General features: G+C 57.1%; 1 protein-coding gene across 1 annotated transcript in view; it reads left to right on the top strand.

The window, feature by feature from the left end:
• The window catches only part of EVC2 (EvC ciliary complex subunit 2), a 74,526-nt gene that overhangs the window by 33,043 nt on the left and 24,944 nt on the right, over positions 1-16,539 (top strand). Inside the window, 5 exon segments of the mRNA XM_039838206.1 lie at positions 1,265-1,504; positions 3,566-3,651; positions 3,653-3,739; positions 5,598-5,757; positions 8,057-8,511. Coding sequence (XP_039694140.1) covers positions 1,265-1,504; positions 3,566-3,651; positions 3,653-3,739; positions 5,598-5,757; positions 8,057-8,511 — 1,028 coding nt within the window.

The raw sequence follows: 16,539 nt of genomic DNA, 5'->3' as shown, positions 1-16,539 counted from the left end.
TCATCCATCTATTTATCCATCCGCCACCCACCCACTATCCATTCATCCACTCACCGCTCTTCCAGCCACCTGTCCGTCTGCGCGTCTGTCCATGCGCCTCCAGCATTCATTTAGAAAGCGTTTGTTAGTCACTTACCATCTCTCAGGTATCGCGCTAGGCAGGGAAGGTACAGAGAAAAATGAGACGCGGTTTCGCATTCGAGAAGTTCATAGTCTAATGAAGGGTCCTTGCGCATCAGAAATGTGGTATCGTTCAAGCACGGCATAATAGAGCAGTGTTCACGGTCCCATGGGGGTCGTGGGGAGGCAGAAAGGGCACGTCCACAGAGCACGTGGCTCAGGGAGGGCGTGATGTCGGTGTGCACGTGTGTCCCTCCGGGCTGCAGTCAGTGCGTCACGGTTCTCTCCAGCGCGGGCAGCAAGCTTGAGAGCCTCCCAGCATGGTCCACGGAGTGCCCGCTTTACAGGCCACTTCGAGGCAGTTTTGGTTTGCAGGTTTCTTTCCCTGAGAATGTTCTGCTCTGAGATTGTTCTGGAAAGCGTTAGGATAACAGGAGAGCAGGTTGCAATGACGTTTACCAGAGCTCAGCAGCCTCATCATTGTCAGCTTGGGATAGTGTGTGTGTGTGTGTGTGTGTGAGCGCGCGCGTGTGTGTGCTCACATGCCTATGTGTGCATGTGCGCATGCATGCATGTGCACTGTGTGCATGTGAGTGTGCACTGTGTCGTGTGCATGTGCCCATGTGTGCACGTGCACTGTGTTGCGTGCATGTGTGAGTATGCACTGTGTTTGTGCATGTCCTGGTGCATGCATGTGCACTGTGTTGCATGCATGCTTGAGTATGCACAGTGCGTGCACGTGCACTGTGCTCGTGCATGCGTGAGTATACACTGCGTTGTGTGCCTGTGTGAGTATGCACTGCGTTGTGTGCATGTGTGAGTATGCACTGTGTTGTGTGCATGTGCCTGTGCATGCACGTGCACTGCGTGCATGTGAGTATGCACAGTGCTTGCACGTGCATGGTGTTTGTTGCGTGCATGCATGGGTGTGCACTGTGTTGCGTACATGTGTGAGTGTGCACTGTGCGTGCACGTGCACTGTGTTATGTGCATGCATGGGTGTGCACTGTGTTGCGTGCATGCGCGAGTATGCACTGTGTTGCGTGCATGCGTGAGTATGCACTGTGTTCGTGCATGTGCTGGTGCCCGTGTGTACACGTGCCGTCACGTGCGCCGGTCTCTCACACGCTCCTTCCCTCCGCAGTCTGCAGCCGAGTGCAGTGCCTCCCTGCGGGCCCTGCACGGCCTGGAGCTGGGGCACCTCAGGAGGTCTCTCGCCCTGCAGAAGGAGGAAGACTTCGCCAGGGCTCGCAGGCAGCTGGCCGTTTTCCAGAGAAGCGAACTGCACAATATCTTCTTTGCCCAGATAAAAAGTGCCATTTTCAAAGGGGAACTGAAGCCGGAGGCAGCTAAAATGCTTCTGCAGGATTACTGCAACATCCAGGTAATGCCTGTGATCGGGCTTCAGGCTCACCGTGAAGGGAGAGTGATTTTCCGGAACGGATTCAGTACGTTCCTCCCCCAGAGCGAAGTCCCGTTTTTTCTTTCGGGCTGCGGACGGGTGCACTGACGTCCCCTTCCTTCTGCCCCTTTCTGTGCGTGTGACTGTCCGGTGGGCAGGACGAACGGGGGCCAGAAGCACAGCCTGGGAGTCAGGTCGACCTGGACTCGAATTCCTGTCCCGCCACCCACCAGCTGGGTCAGCTTAAGCAAAACACCCAACCTCTCTGAGCCTCGCTTTCCTTACCTGTAAAACGGGGATAATAAGAGTCCCCACACTCAGGGGGGAGTGACGGAGGTTTAAGCTGATCTGTAAAGCCGGTGATGGGCACAAGATGTGCTTAATATACATAGCAGTTAAAATCTCATAAATACATCTGTGCATATAGTGTGTGGGGGTTACAATGTAGGTGCCTGGGTAAATTTGTGTCTGTTTTCACACATAAGCTTGAGCGTGAATGCTGTTCGTGCAGACAGTAAATTCCTAGACGACAGTGGAAACAGTGTATCTGGGACTGTCCCCATTGCTGTGGAATTCCTTACGAGGCCGGCCTGAGGCACTTCACGTGCACAGGCGCACACACACGCACACAGGGAATATCTCTGGTGTGCAGTCACGTGCCAGATTCCTGGTCCCGGCACAGGCTCGGTGCGTGAGGGCTGTGACGAAGCAGGGTGCTGTCCGGGGAAGGTCACCGTGAGCCTTGGGGAAGACGAGCCACGCTCAGGAGGCACCGGGACCTGAAGAGAACAAAGCAGCATCTCCATTTTGCTCTAGGTTTTTCCCACTAAAACTTCAGCGAGAGTCAGTAAAGTAGAAATTCCGTCACGCCCTCCGGGTGTTCAGACCCCGTGGCATCCCTCAGGTAGTCACGGATTTTGCGGTCCTCCTCCTCCTCCTCCTTGTGAAGAGGCACGACTGACTCTCAGAGCCAGGGTGGCTGAGTTAGAGAGAACGCGTGCCACACTGCGCCATGGCAGACGACCTTGACCGGAGCTACTGGACGTTTTGAGGGTGCCGACTGCGAGTTCCTTACGTGGCCGCCCACGTCACCCGCTGACGCGGGTCCAGGCCCGTGGAGAATGGGGCTGTCGCCACGGCGTTTCTTGTGTGTTGATTCTGCTGCCAGGACCTGGCAGGGACCCCGCACTGCTCCGCGCATCTGACGGGCCACTCAGGCTCCACTGCTGGACAGGCCGGTTCTCAGCCGTCGGGACCTGGCAACGGTATAGCTTTCGCGTGGAAAGGACGCTGTCCGTGGCGTCAAATGTATCTTGTGGAAGAAAGTGTTATTTCCACAGACGGATAAAAGACAGCACAGCCGGCGAGTGGGGGTGACATCACGAGGCCATGTTTTACTTCCTGCTGGTCTCGTTACCTTGCCGCTGGGGAAAGCTGGATGAAGGGGTAAAGCGGGGTGGCCTCCGGTGAGGTAGAGCACAGGCCCCCGAACGAGATCGCTGCATTGACATCCCCGAGCTGTGCAGCGTGGGCTCGGTCTCCTCATCGGGGAACGGGGGCAGCGGCCCTGTCTCCCTGCTTCATGGCAGATGGGGCGGGAAGGGCCGTGGGCCAGCATCAGGCCGGAGGAGACGCCCGTGTGAACTGGGCTACGACCCTCTCTCGCGTGGGGCTGGGTGTCGTTCATTTTGTAGACCGGAAAAAGTGCTTGCTGCTCTTTGCCCGTCTCGTCTGCCCCGTGAGCGTGGGCGCCGGGTGTCAGGGCTGGTGGCCTCTTGACCCTAGTGCTGCGTCCTGGAGCTCCGCGGGGTGAAGGGCGGATCGCGGGCTGCAGGAACTTGCGTTCTCACTCCTGGGGCGGTGGCGTTGGTTTGATAACTTTACCGTCTGGCCCAGGGCACTTTTCAGAGTCTGCATTTCTTACTCAGATGAGTGTGTAATCCAGGGCTCCTATTCCTGCATCTTTTCTTTGGAAAGGAAATGTAATATTTTCTCTACATCTTAATCGGGCGTATTTTCTTGATTTTTTTTTTTTTTAAACAGGAGGATGTAGAAGAGCTAATGGACTATTTCCAGGCTAGTAAGAGGTACCACCTGAGTAAACGGTTTGGCCACAGGGAGTACCTGGTCGAACATTCAGTCGTCAGAGACCCGTGTGCAAGGCCTTCTGAGCGCTGCTGCTGCCCAGCTGACCCTCCTCATCCAGAAGCACGAGAGGTAACCCCCCCAACTGTCCACGGTGCGAAAGAGCCGCCCCAGCATCCTCGCCCAAGACCACCGGCTTCTGTTCGTTCATCGAATGCACTGGCTCCTCCTTACATGTTTCTTAGGAAGAATTCTCTAGTCGTTAGGCTCCTTTGCATCGTAGAGCTCTAAAACCATGCACAGTAGCCGAGGCGACCGTACCGTGAACCCCGCATGCCCATCATTCGCCTCCGACAGGGGCTGCCTCCCAGCCAATCCCGATGTGACTGTGCGTCCCCACCCTGGGTCATTTTGAAGCATGTCCCCCACATTTCATCGAGAAATCGGTGGTGGATGCTCACGTGAGCTGCGTGATGGAGAGGCCTCTTCCCTGGCTCTCACATTCCCCTTTGGGACGAAGTGTAAACACACGGATGCTCGTCTTGGGATCCGACTGGTTTTCCTCAGTAGCAGCGGGGCCACCCCGTGGCGGGGCAGCCCCTGTCCTCTGCCACGCTCCTTCTCATTAGGACTTTGAGGCCCTCATTGCAAACTATGAAATTTATTCTTTTTAGGCTACGAGAAGCTCTAAAATGAGTAGGGGCATGACTCTAATGTTGATTTCTTACGACGATCTGTAGTTTTGTGAATTGGTTCTACCACCTAGTAATTTTATTAGATCTTTGCAACACTGTTTAATGAGGATGCTGTAAAGTGCAAATTATGTGGGCGAACGCTCCTTACCGAAGATGCTAATGAATTTGTCACCGCAATTGACTTGACATTCCTGATTAATTTTCACTCCAGCGGAAGGAGCAGCTCCTTGCCTTGCATAGACTGATGGCTGTACAAGGAAGTAGGTTTTACCTCTGATTTTTAGACTCCATCATCAGAGGCTGGCACAGACTTATATTTTTAAAGCATGTATCTACCATTCGTTCATTCACCTATTTTTCCTCCGAGAAGTTTCCGTGGAGAATCTCCCCTGTGCCAAGCAGGGGGCCCAGCCCAGGGGTGCAGGCAGAATAGCGGTCGCAATAGAGTGTCAGTCAGGGTTCTCCAGAAAAACAGAATAAGGTACGGATGAGGGGTTGGCGCACGCGGTTCTGGAGGCTGAGAAGTCCCACAGTCTGCCGTCTGCACAGCAGAGACCCGGAAACTCCAGCGGAGTCAGTCAGTCTGAGTCCCAAGGCCTGTGACCCAGGGGAGCTGATGACACACATCCCAGCCCAAGGGCAGGAGATGACATGAGCTGTCCCCGCTCAGTGAGGCAGAGTAGAAAAGGGGCGAACTCCTCCTTCCTTCGCCTCCTGTTCTGTCTGGACCCTCAGTGGGTGGACGACGCCGTCCTACACCGGGGAAGCCCTCTGCCTTACGAGGCCACCGATTCAAACGCTGCTCTCGTCCGGACCTGGACCCCGCTCCCATGTCCACCCCCCTGCCCCCCGCACAGACACACCCAGAAACGGTGACCTCTCAACCCGAGCTGCGTCAGTCAGATCATGCATCAACCCTCCTGGAAATGGGTCCCCGCGTTTATCTCATACATCGGCTGATGCCCTTCCCGTCACCAGGAGCTCCTGACTTCCCCCCCGACCCCTTCATCTCCTCTTGGGAGGGTCCGCCCCACAGTGTGCTCCTTTGTCCTGGAAATGCTCGCCCACTCCCTGCCCTCGCGCTGAGGTCTCTCCTGAGCACGAGTGACGACGATGCTTTTACCCTCCCCGTATCCCAGTCACGTCTCAGCTGCCCATCCTCCTCCTCCTCCAGGGTAAACACTCGCCTGATCCCAGCGAAACCGATATCGAGATAAACTGTCAGCCACAGCGAGAGCCGGGCTGGCCGGGAGTTTGGCGAGCTCGCCTGGTAACCCGGAATCTTTTCTGCCCAGGGCAGGGTACTTGGACGAAGGTCAGATGGAGGTGCTGTTGGAGCGGGCTCAGACGGAAGTCTTCTCTGTGAAACAGAAGTTGGACAGTGACTTAAAGCAGGAAAAGAAAAAGCTCCGCCAGAAATTAATAACTAGGAGGAGACGCGAGATGCTGCAAAAGGTACCCAGGGAGTGAAGCCTTTATCCTCTGCCCGGCCTCGTCACACACCCACCCGCACTGCCATCCGAGAGCCGGGGTCCACGTGGCGGCTGGGCAGCCATCGCGACCTGCCAGCTGCGGTGGATCGACACGGACGTTGTGGAATGCTGTGTCAAGGAGGGCTCTGCACACCCTTTCTGGTCGCAGGAAGGCAGAGGGTCCTGGTGGGCTCGCGATGCCAGCCTTGGTACCTGACCGAGTGACGAGCGTTTACCGAGTGTCTGCTTAGCGCGGTGCTGTGTGTTACATAAGATCCCTTCTTTGATCCTTACGATCGTTCACAGTGAGGCGGTACTACTGCGTTCTCTCTTTTGTTTTTAAATGAAGTCACTGGGCTTAGAGGGTTTTAGTGTCCTAACCCGTGCAGGCTGCCATAACAAACACCGGAGACTAAATGGCGTATAAACAACAGGAATTTACATCTCCTAATTCCAGGGGCTGGAAGCCCAAGGCCAGAGTGCCAGCCAGCATGGCACCGATGAAGGCAGCTCCTGGGTTGCAGGCGCCGACTTCTCAGTGTGTCGTCACGTGGGGGGAGGGGAGAGGGAGCCTGGCGAGGTCTCTTATGTAAGAGCATGAGTCCCACGTGACCCGAGCACCTCCCGAAGGCCCCACCTCCGAACGCCGTCACGAGGCGTCAAAATTTCAACAAGATGATCTTTGAGCTTCCAAACATTCGAATCAACATGGAAGTAATGTGGTCAAAATTCAGACATCGGAGCAGAAGTGGCAGACTGGGATTGGCCTATCTGACTTAGAGCTGGCCTGCTCAGATGTCTGCCACGAGAGCTCTGACTGCGGCTCACTTACATAGCGCACTGTGATGAGCTCACTTGCCTCTGCTGGGCGCCTGCCTTAGCAGGGAGAGGAAGATGCTTTCGTCTGCAGAAAGGCTTTGGGGGGAGCAGGAATAAACCAGACACTGAGACAGGGAGACTGGGAGGACGTTACGAGGTGGCTGAAGGCCTGCTTTTCGGCGTGCTTACACTGTGCTGAGACTCTGAGGAGAACATGGCAGGCTTCACAGTGTGCAGGGCGAGGGGCAGGAGCCAGAGAGGGAGTGCTTGGGGTGAGGAGCATGGAGTGCTAGGCTGGGGCATCACCTTGTTCCGAGGATGGTGGGGAACGCTGAGGGGTTTTCAGGGGGAGAAGGATGTGGTCAGACTTAGGACATAGGAAGCTCACATGAGCAGCCTGTCAGATAGAGCCGGAGGATCCTGGGGTATAAACCAATGGGAGGCTTGGGCGCTCGGCCAGGTGAGAGCTGACAAGGACCCAGAGCTGAGAAAGTGCCCTGAGCCCCGGAGGAAGGGACAGATTCAGAGACCATATGGGACATACCGAGTGACACCTAGGAGGCTGGCTGGTACCATTCGGGAAGGAGAGAAGGAGAGACAAGATACCTTTTTAGCTCGAGTGATAGAAACTCTGCTTTTAATGATCCCATTTGGGGCCCATCAGAAAGCCATGATTCTCACCTTGACCGGTGACCTCTACTCCATCATGAGTGTCACCTCATCCATCTGCATTAGCTAAACAATCAAAACAGCGGGGCCCAAGGCCACCTTTCTGTGATGGTCAGGCCCGATGCAAGGTTAGGATCTGAAGGACGGATGCACCGCAGAAGTTCAGCCGTCTTCCGTGAGCATAATTCCTTGCAGCTGCTCTCCATGGGTCTTGTGACTGATGCAGCGCTAGCACGTAGCTCCACCCAAAGGCCTAGGTTGTGTCTGCAGTGCTGAGGCCCTTTCACGTGCAGAAGGAAGGACGTGGCACTCTCGGGTCACCAGGAGCCACGATCGTAGGGAGGACCATCCCATGATCTCACAGAATAGAACCGAGGTGTCCGTTGGCACGCTCCGTGTGCAGCTGCCCTGTGAGGTGCACCCCGTTAGATAAGCCCGTTATGGCATCACCTCACCCTTAGCGGGTGCGGAACTAGAGCGCGCAGTGAGGGTTCATGAGGTGCTGCTTCGTCACTTTCACGACATTGCCGAGGCGGGCGCATGTTAATTCGAGGGCTGCCTCTTCCACTTTGCCTTGTCGGCGAATGCGTGTTGGAGACATGGAGCAAATGAAGTTTTCCCTGCATCCTGGGTTATTTCCTGGAGGATGGTTTTGTACATGTGAGCTCATCGAGGGGGGGCGGGAAGCTTCAGCACTCTGTGACTCCTTTGACAAATCTCCAGTGTTTTCTGAAGGGCTTTATTCACCGAGGCTTTTGCCCCCACCTCATTGTCCTTTCCGGAATTCCCGCCAGCACAAGGAACAGCGGAAGGAGCAGCTGTCCCTCGGGGATGCCTTTCGGGCCGCCGAGGATGTGAGCCAGTACCTGGGCCAGTGGCGGAGCCTGGTGGCCGGCCACATCGCCGCCCTGGAGGAGCTGCAGGAGTGCCTGGACCAGGCCGCGCTGGACGGCCTCAGGGCCCTGACCCTCTCGCTGTCCCAGAGGGCGGCCGAGGAGCTGTGGCGCCTGCAGAACTCGGCGGTGGCCCAGGAGCTGCTCAGGCGCGGTGTGCCCTGGCTCTTCCTGCAGCAGGTCCTGGAGGAGCACAGCAAGGAGACGGCCGCCCGGGCCGAGCAGCTGGAGGCCGAGGAGAGGGACAGGGACCAGGAGGGCGTCCAGAGCGTGAGGCAGAGACTGAAGGAGGACGACTTGGAGGCCGCGACGGAGGAGCAGGCCGAGCTGAGGCGCTGGCAGCGCTGCATCTTCGCGTGAGTGTTTCTGCCGCCTTGGCTGGGGGCGGGACCCACCCGCGGGTGTGGGGTGGCCGAACACGCCGCACGTGACTTTGACGGCGACTTAATGGTCGCATTTACTCACACCCAGGGGAGAAGGACACCGCCTGACACGCAGGGCCCCTCGGGGCTGCGGATCGAATGAGCAGGGGCTGTGGGAGGCAGGCTTTGAAGTACCAAGGGGGTGGGGTGTCCCCTGGTGCCCACGGGGGACGTGATTTGTTCACTCGAATAATTGCATGGGCGGCCAGAGAATCGAAGCCCTCCGCGGACGGATGAGTAGGAACTGTGCCCGGTCCCCGGGGGAGAAGTGATGTTTGACGAGCGGGTAGGGGGAGCCTTTTCCCTTTTACCAACGGACCTGCCGGTCAGTCTTCTCTAGAGCTGCTTTTTCTTTCAACAAACCAGCCGAGCAGCCACCCCAGAAAACCCCGTCTAAGCAAATAGACGAACAGCGCCGACACTCTGTTAGCATTCTGTTCTCGGTTCAGACGCTCCCCAGTTTAAGCTGAGTCTTAGTTGCAGTTTAAATTCTGAATCTCGAGCCCTATTTCCTGGAAATGGCTTCGCCGACATGGGAGAGAGTCTCGGCGTGTCTGGTAGGTCCATCTGTCCCCCATGCTCTCTGCTGACCCAGTTGCTGTGTTCGCTGGACACCAGGGGTCCTACCTTACACCGAGGCCTGGGCTCCTCTCGAACCCTTTGAGGGATCAGATGGCAGAGCATCGTTCTGCAGTGACCCTCCTGCACAGTGCTGTTCCCGGGACTGACCTTGCTGCTTGGGACAGCAGGTCCCTAGGAGTGTGCAGTGACGTTGTCTCGGGTTTGTTACGTGACCTCTCAGCTCGTTCTCCTCTTGCTTTTATGGTTCTGTCCCCGTCGATTTCCCGGTCTTCATTCATGTTCGTTTTCTTGAACAAACAAGGTGCTGTCTTCTCCAAGCCCGTAAAAATCACTTCCTTCAATGCCGCTTCCTGGTCCCACGAGTCGTTTTCAGCAGTAAACACGCAGCTCAGCCTGCGCCCCACCGAGGTCTCTGTGCGCGTCCCAACCTGCCTTGACTCTTCAGAGCCTCTGAATCGGGCTCGACCTCCCCATTATCAGATGGTCATTCTCGTCCACTGCATTTGGATCCGTTTGGCCGGGACCGTTACTAAAGCCGACACTGATGTAGTCGTTCGGCAGAAAAAGAGAGATCTCGCTTCGCGATCGGAAAAGTCTTTATGATTTTTCCCAGGGTCGAAGAGAGTCAGCCAACAACACACACGATGTGAGTCTGCTCATATGCCTTGCTCGTTTGAGACTCTAAAAGGCTGCAGCCTCTCTGAGGCCTTCCGTAAGCACGACTTTGCATAGTCGTTGAAACACAGATGTGTAAGCTTCTGGAGTCCCAGCAGCGTGGGCTGCTCAAGGAGTTCATCAGGACACATAGTTCTGGCCAGGGAGATTGTGCCTCGGAGACTTATGTCCCAAGTTCTTGCTTGGATTTTAAACTCCTTCACGGCAGAGAGCCTATCTCCTGTGGTTCTGTATTATTTTGGCACCTATGTAGCAGAGGATCAAGACGAGACCACCCAGGGCCGACCAGGTTTGAAGATGGGCAGGACTTGTGACTCACTGATTTCAGAGTCGCTTTCAAAGCTGCTCCACTCGGGAGGGGCGAGGGGGCAGCTGTAGTTTCCCGAGGGCCTTTAAAATAATTGTAGACCCCATGGGGTGAGAAGCCCGAGGGACCGGTGTCAGTGGCGTGGGCTTAGGGTCTTTAGACTGTTTCTGGCCGGGGCCCACGTCAGCCCTGGCTGTCTTATTCTGCTTCCATGAGAAAGTTCCAGCTGAGCACTCCCACTGATATTTGGGTGTGATGGGCCTGGCCCCACCCACCCTCCCTCCCCAGTTGTATCCTGCAGGCATTTCTGCATTTTAAAGCTTTCACAAAGCATGTTTTATGCAGCCAGTGCAGATGGAACATAGCCAGGAATAGCCAAGCGAGTCTGTTTGTCTAAAGAGAATGTTGCTCAGTGAAGAAATAAGCACACATTGCCCCAAACAGGAGGGAAGAGAAAAGGCCTCTCCCTCCACTGCGGTCTCCTGGGTCAGGGAGGAGATTCTGACCAGATGTCCCCAGCTGCCCCCGCCCCCCTTATGTCTCACTGGCCAGAACTGCGTCCTGAGAGGCTGGCGAGTGAGTTGTGGCTGGTCGTGGGTCACGGGCCTGGCCTTAGAGGAAGGGGGTCGTCCCCGATGTCCTCATCTGTAAATTCAAAAGGAATTTGCTAGAAGGATTAGCGATGTGTGAGCAAACGTGTTTGTTTCCTGGGGCCGTCATAATGAAGTACCACGGACTGGCCTGAAACAACAGAAATGTCCTCACACGGTTCTGGGGGCCGGAAGTCTGCGCTCGAGGTGTGGGCAGGGTCCTGCCTCCTGTGAAGGCCCTGGGGGGAGGGGGGAGGTATTTTCCGTGCCTTTGTCTTAGCTTCTGGCGCCACCTCAATCGTTAGTGTTGATTGGCTTATAGACCCATCACTCTGACCTCTGCCTCTTTCGTCACATGGCTGTGTCCCTCTGTGAGAGCCTTTCCTCTTTTCTTATAAGGGTACCAGTCATATTGGATTAAGGGCCTGCCCTACTCCAGTACGACTGACGGACATTTTAATTGCATCCGTAAGGACCTTATTTTCAGCTAAGATCACATCCATGGGTAGTATACGAGTTAGGACTTGAATATATCTTTTTGGGAGAACACAAATCGACCCATAACAGCACAGTTTTCAGCATGGAGTGTGTTTTCTCTACATGACAGCCGTCGATCTCATCCTTTAAGATTCAGCACGGGCCCCCCCATCCCGTTCCCGGCCCACCTGAGCTGAGCCGGACGTCTCTCCTTGGGGTTAGGAGCCCCGTGTATAGTAAACTGCTAAGCGGGGTCAACGGACGATCGTTTGTCTTCGTGTCTGTCTAGAGAGTAAGACGAGGTCCCCTCCAGGGCCCTACACCCGCTGACGCACAGCCTCGCGGCCCCGCGCGCTCAGCTCTGCGGTCTTGGCGCCCGCACGAGGTCGCACCGAACACGGCAGCCGTTAGACGCCCGAGAAGCACCTGCGGAATGCAGGCGCGGCTGCGGAGATGCCGGGTTTTTCCCAGGCGCGATTTAGCTCATGACTGCCGCTCCGCGTTTCCGACGTTCCCATCCCCAGCTGCCTGCCCCCCGCCCGCACCCGCCACGATTTTCTATGGAGAACACATTGCTGTTCCTTTTTTTTTTTAAATATAACTTTATGTGTTTACTTTTAAATTAATGTTAAAATTATAGTCGCCATACAACATCGTATTAGTTGCAGGCGCGGTCACTGCGATTAGACGTTTGTACACCTCATGGCGTGATCGCTGATAAGTCTCACCCCCACCTGGCCCTGGAGGGCGTTGTCACCTGTTATCGACTGTTCCCAAAGCTGCACTTTACATCCCTGTGAGTGTTTTCACAGCCGGCCGTGCGAGCCGCTTCTCGACCTCGCCGTTCCCACCCATCCTTCCAGCCGCCCCCGTCCGGCACCTCGGTTGGCTCTGTGTCCACGAGCCCGTTTCCGTTGTGTGTGTCCGTTTATGGTGCCCACGAGACTCCGCACGTACGTGCGATCACGCGCCGTTTGTCTTTCTCCGCTGGCACGATGCCCTCTCGGTCCGTCGCGTGGGCCCCAGGGGCAGGATTTGGCCGCAGCACCGCTAACAGTCACCGATAGGAAGCCGCCTGCGGGCCCCTCGGGGGACGCGCGGGGAGGCGGGCGCGGTGCGTCGCATCCCGGCCATCGGCCGCGGCCACACTGCGCGCACACACGGCCACACCGCGGCTCTTGCCTCCCAGGCGGCTCTGCTCCACGGCCTTCTCCTCGTTCGAGGAGGAGCGTTCGGTGAGGCGGACGCCCACGGCCAGCCAGATGGACAGGAAAGCTTGGCCTCCTCTCGATCCACAGCGGCCGTCTCTGCCGCAGGCAGCAGCTGCATGATCGCTTGGCTAAGCTGAGTTCTGCGAAAGTGAGGCCTCGCCGCCTCTTGAGTTGGTGGCAGGCCGCTGGGCGGCGTAGTCTCTCTTGACCGCCTTCGCCAGTTGCTGGGCGTCTCTGCCGCCACCCCGCTCCCATCTCTCTCAGCCCCGTCCCCTCCTCTGGCGTCTGTACTCCTGGAGCCGCCAAGCTCGTCCTAACCTTGAGGTCTGCAGTGGACACACTCGTGCCCAGGCCCCGCCAACCCCCGGTTCACCAGCAGCCGGGAGTGCGGGCTGCTCACGGTTCGCGGCCACACCCTTCTCCTGGGCATCGCCCCGGGCAGATGGGAGCCACCTGGCCTGAAAGGTCACTCCCTTCCGCTCCCTCAGCCACAGCCCCGTGACTGTCATCAGAACCAAATAACCAAACACCGACTCAGGGTGCGAGCGCCTGGCCTTTTCTGTAAGTGGCACAAAGGAGACGCTCACCTTAGCTCATGTGGGCAGGAGACAGGGTCTCCCGCCTGGGCCTCGTAGACTGATGACTGACGGCTGCCTTTTTCTGAGCACCTGTTATGTGCCTCAAGGACAGACAACTCTTGGGGGCGGTGTTTGCTCCAGAGCCCCCACTGGAGGGCGTCAGCTTTCCTGGGACCCCCAGCCATCGCCCTCTCCCGGTTTGCTCACCCCCTACATGCTTATCGAGGTCCTCTCGGGAAGCCCGAGCCCCTGTCTCCAGCCCGCCCCTGGGGAACCTGACCCAAGACCAGGCCTTGAACTTGCTCTTTCCTCTGCCGAGCCCACGCTCCTCCCGGAACATCACGGAGCAACCCTCTGTGTCCTCTCGCGTCTCGGCCCAGATTTCGCTGCACTGAGGTCCTCCCTGAGCACAGGACCCTGGCCCGGGCGCGCAGCGTCGCGTGGCCAGGTTCCCTGTCTTCGTAAAATTGCTCACTGCATGAAATGTTCTGGTCCCCTAACGTGCTCCTCGTCTGTGCCCCCAGCCCGGCCCGGCCCCTGACCCACTCCCCACTCCATCCCCAGCACCTAGAAAATGCCCGGCATATAGTAGTAGGTCTGGGGATCGGTTAGTTGGCTGAACTAACCAATCGACACACACAGGTGTGTGCAAGATGTTGGCACTTCACTCGGGGTGATCGTCTGCTGAGATTGAAAACATGTTAAAAGCTAGGCTTAGAGCATCTCGCCTGAAGCCCACAGCAGTGCCAGGAGGCAGAGCTTATGTCCCATTTCACAGATGAGAAAACTGACCAGCAGAGGAAAAGTGAACTGGCTGAGGGAGCAGGGGGTGGGAGGGCCGCTTGGGCCGGTGTTTTCTGACGGGGAACCCACGGCTTTTCCTTTAGAGGAAGGAACAAAATTCAGACTTTTTTTTTTTTAAATAAAAATCAGTAAGTAGAAACAACTTGGAAGCTTTTACATTCGTTCATATTAAAAAAGTTTTTTCTTAGAAGGGTGCGGGATATGTAGCGTGGTGGTCATTGGAGAGTAAGGATTAAATCATCCAAATGTTTTGAAAGGTTTTGGAACAAGAAATAAAGATATTTGCGCGTAAGTAAAGTGCACTGTGTCTCTGCCCACCAAGGGCCGATCCTGGCAGGAATCAAGTGTCTGACGTTCAGGGTGCTTGGTTTTGAAATGCAGTTGGCCTTGCACCCTGCCCCGAGGGGACAGGGCGTGGAGCGGGCTCGCTCGCTACCCTCAGAAGCAGGCGCGGACCGCCTGGCGTCCGTTGTTGGCCGAGCCTGGCCCCCTGCCGCGAGCAGCATCTTGAGAGTGTGGCGGCGCAGAGGGCGGCGGAATGTGCCGGCACCAGCAGAGAGAGCAGCTCTGTCCCCAGGCTGAGCGGGTGGGACCCAGGCCCGCCCTTGCCAGCCTGAATGTGGACGAGCTACCGGGCAGGCAAGCTGGATGTGGAGCCCTTTATTAAAAAATTGTTTTTATTATTTTTCTCATCTGTAAAATGGGTATAACGGAGACTGTTATGGGAATTGGGTGGCCTGATATATAGAAAAGAATTAATTGTGCTCAATACGTTACCTCTCCCTTGGGTCTCCCCCACCCCCCATGTTTCTTCTGGCCACTAGGTGACCCCTCAGTTTTCTCTCTGCTGATCTCTGGATCCAGGACGCAAAACAGGGACAGTACCTCTGACGGACATAACGTGTCCATGGCTCCCCGGGTGCTCAGACCACTTCTGCAGATGAGTTTCTAAGGCCCCATCACCTCTAAGAGTGAGACTTCCACCCTCTTTCTTCAAGCCTTTCCGTGGCTCTCCGCCACGGTGCAAGTTCCGCCACGGTCTCGGTGCCACAAAGGTTGGGGACTGCTGCCCGAGCGGCCCTCTCCTCTTCGTGCGGGGAGGAGCCCCCCCGAGACCGTGGAGACCGCAGGCCGCGAGCTGAGCTGGCTCCAGAAGGGGCGGCACCGTCCTCCATCCAGCCGAAGGCAGCCGCGCGGCTCCGAGCGGCGGAAGCTCCTCGGCTCTGGGAGACTTGGGGCCACGTGGGTGTGCTGGCGGTCACTTCAGTGTTTCCTCTCCTCTCTGTCCAGCAGCAGTCCAAGGCGAGGAAGTCATGCTCCAAGAGTAAAAGCAGGATAGACCTTCTGAAGAAGCGCCTCAAGGATAAAATTCAGCTCTTTGACGAGCAGGCTCCTGAAGACTTGGTTGGAAAGGTCGGTGTCTCTGCCTCGTCTGTTATTGGTCACAGTGTCAGGCAGGGCCGGCGGCCACCCCGCCGGCCGAGCGCACGGAGCCCCTAGGGCGATGGCTGCCCGTCTCCACCAGACACCGTGTTTCTAAGTCGTGGTCGTGAGATGGGTCCCACTGCTGTCCCCTCATGCTGTTCACCTGGCCCTTCTGTCTGGAACCCCCTGCTTCACCTCCCCCCCGGCCTTTGGGCCTCACCCCGCCACCCACTGTCAACTCCCTTTCCTCCCGTAACCCGCGTCACACTGTTCGTCCCTGCCGCCGGTCTTCTGAGGAGGTGACACCGCCCCTGGCACTGTGTGAATGAACGCTGGGCTGTGGCAGTGTCGAGGCCGTCCTGGTCCCTGCTCCCTGCTCTCGGAGGGTACGCGTCTGGAGGAGATGGACAGAAAGCACTTAAAATGACAGACCGTGATCTGTGCCGTTAAGGACGTGAATAAGGGACGCGGTGGTGACCGGGGTGGGGCAGGAGCGGGGAACGGGACCGTAGGTGGGATCCCTCCGAGAAGCTGACGTGCGCGAGCTGACACCATGTCACCACTGCCGAGGTGTCCGCTGGTGCCCCCAGCACTCGGCAAAGGCTGGGTTCCCGGGAGGCGGGGAGGGTGCGTCCCGATACATCGCAGCACATTTTGGAGTCGCTGCTTTTGTTCCTGCCGTCCGTCCGTCCATGTCCTTCGCCGCGTTGTTCGTTTATGTATTTATTTTTTACCTTTCGTGTAAGTGTGTTTCTCAGAACACAAACGCCTGAGCTGGCAAAGAGCCATTGGTCAGTGGCTCCTGCCAGGGGTGTCCGGTTGTCGAGGTCCAGGGGGCCCGGGAAATGCCACCCTGTGGTCTCTGTCAAATCGAGAAATGAGACAGACGAAGGCAGGGAGAGGAAAAAATGTCATCTTTCTGACGTCAGAGGTCATTTCCCACAGTTGCGCAGGGTGGGGCCGTGGGGCCTTGGCCCCTGCATCAGGGCGAGGAGGGTGGCAATGATAACACACTGCTGTGGCTTTATTTGAGGAGCAGGGGTGGGAAGGCACCTTTCCGCTTCGGAGCGGGCCACAGGGCCAGCCCCTCCCAGTAACGGAGCCGCTCCACGCGCGCCGTGATCCGGACATCAGGGAGAGGCGTTGGTCAGCCGTGGCCGTTGAAGGACAGGCCATCCTCACAGTCGTGTCTTCCAGGGTGGCGAGTGCCGATAGCACGCACGCTCCCGAGTCGACGGCTTGGCCGCCCGTCGTGAGGTTAATCGATGGCAGCCGTCTGGCTCTGAGCGGTGACGTTCGGCTCTGAGCGGTGA

Source organism: Pteropus medius, unplaced genomic scaffold (assembly GCF_902729225.1).
Source record: "Pteropus medius unplaced genomic scaffold, Ma_sr-lr_union100, whole genome shotgun sequence".
In the NCBI taxonomy this organism is placed as follows: domain Eukaryota; kingdom Metazoa; phylum Chordata; class Mammalia; order Chiroptera; family Pteropodidae; genus Pteropus; species Pteropus medius.
The sequence above is the reverse complement of the archived record's forward strand: the minus strand, read 5'-3'. Positions and strand labels throughout refer to the sequence as shown.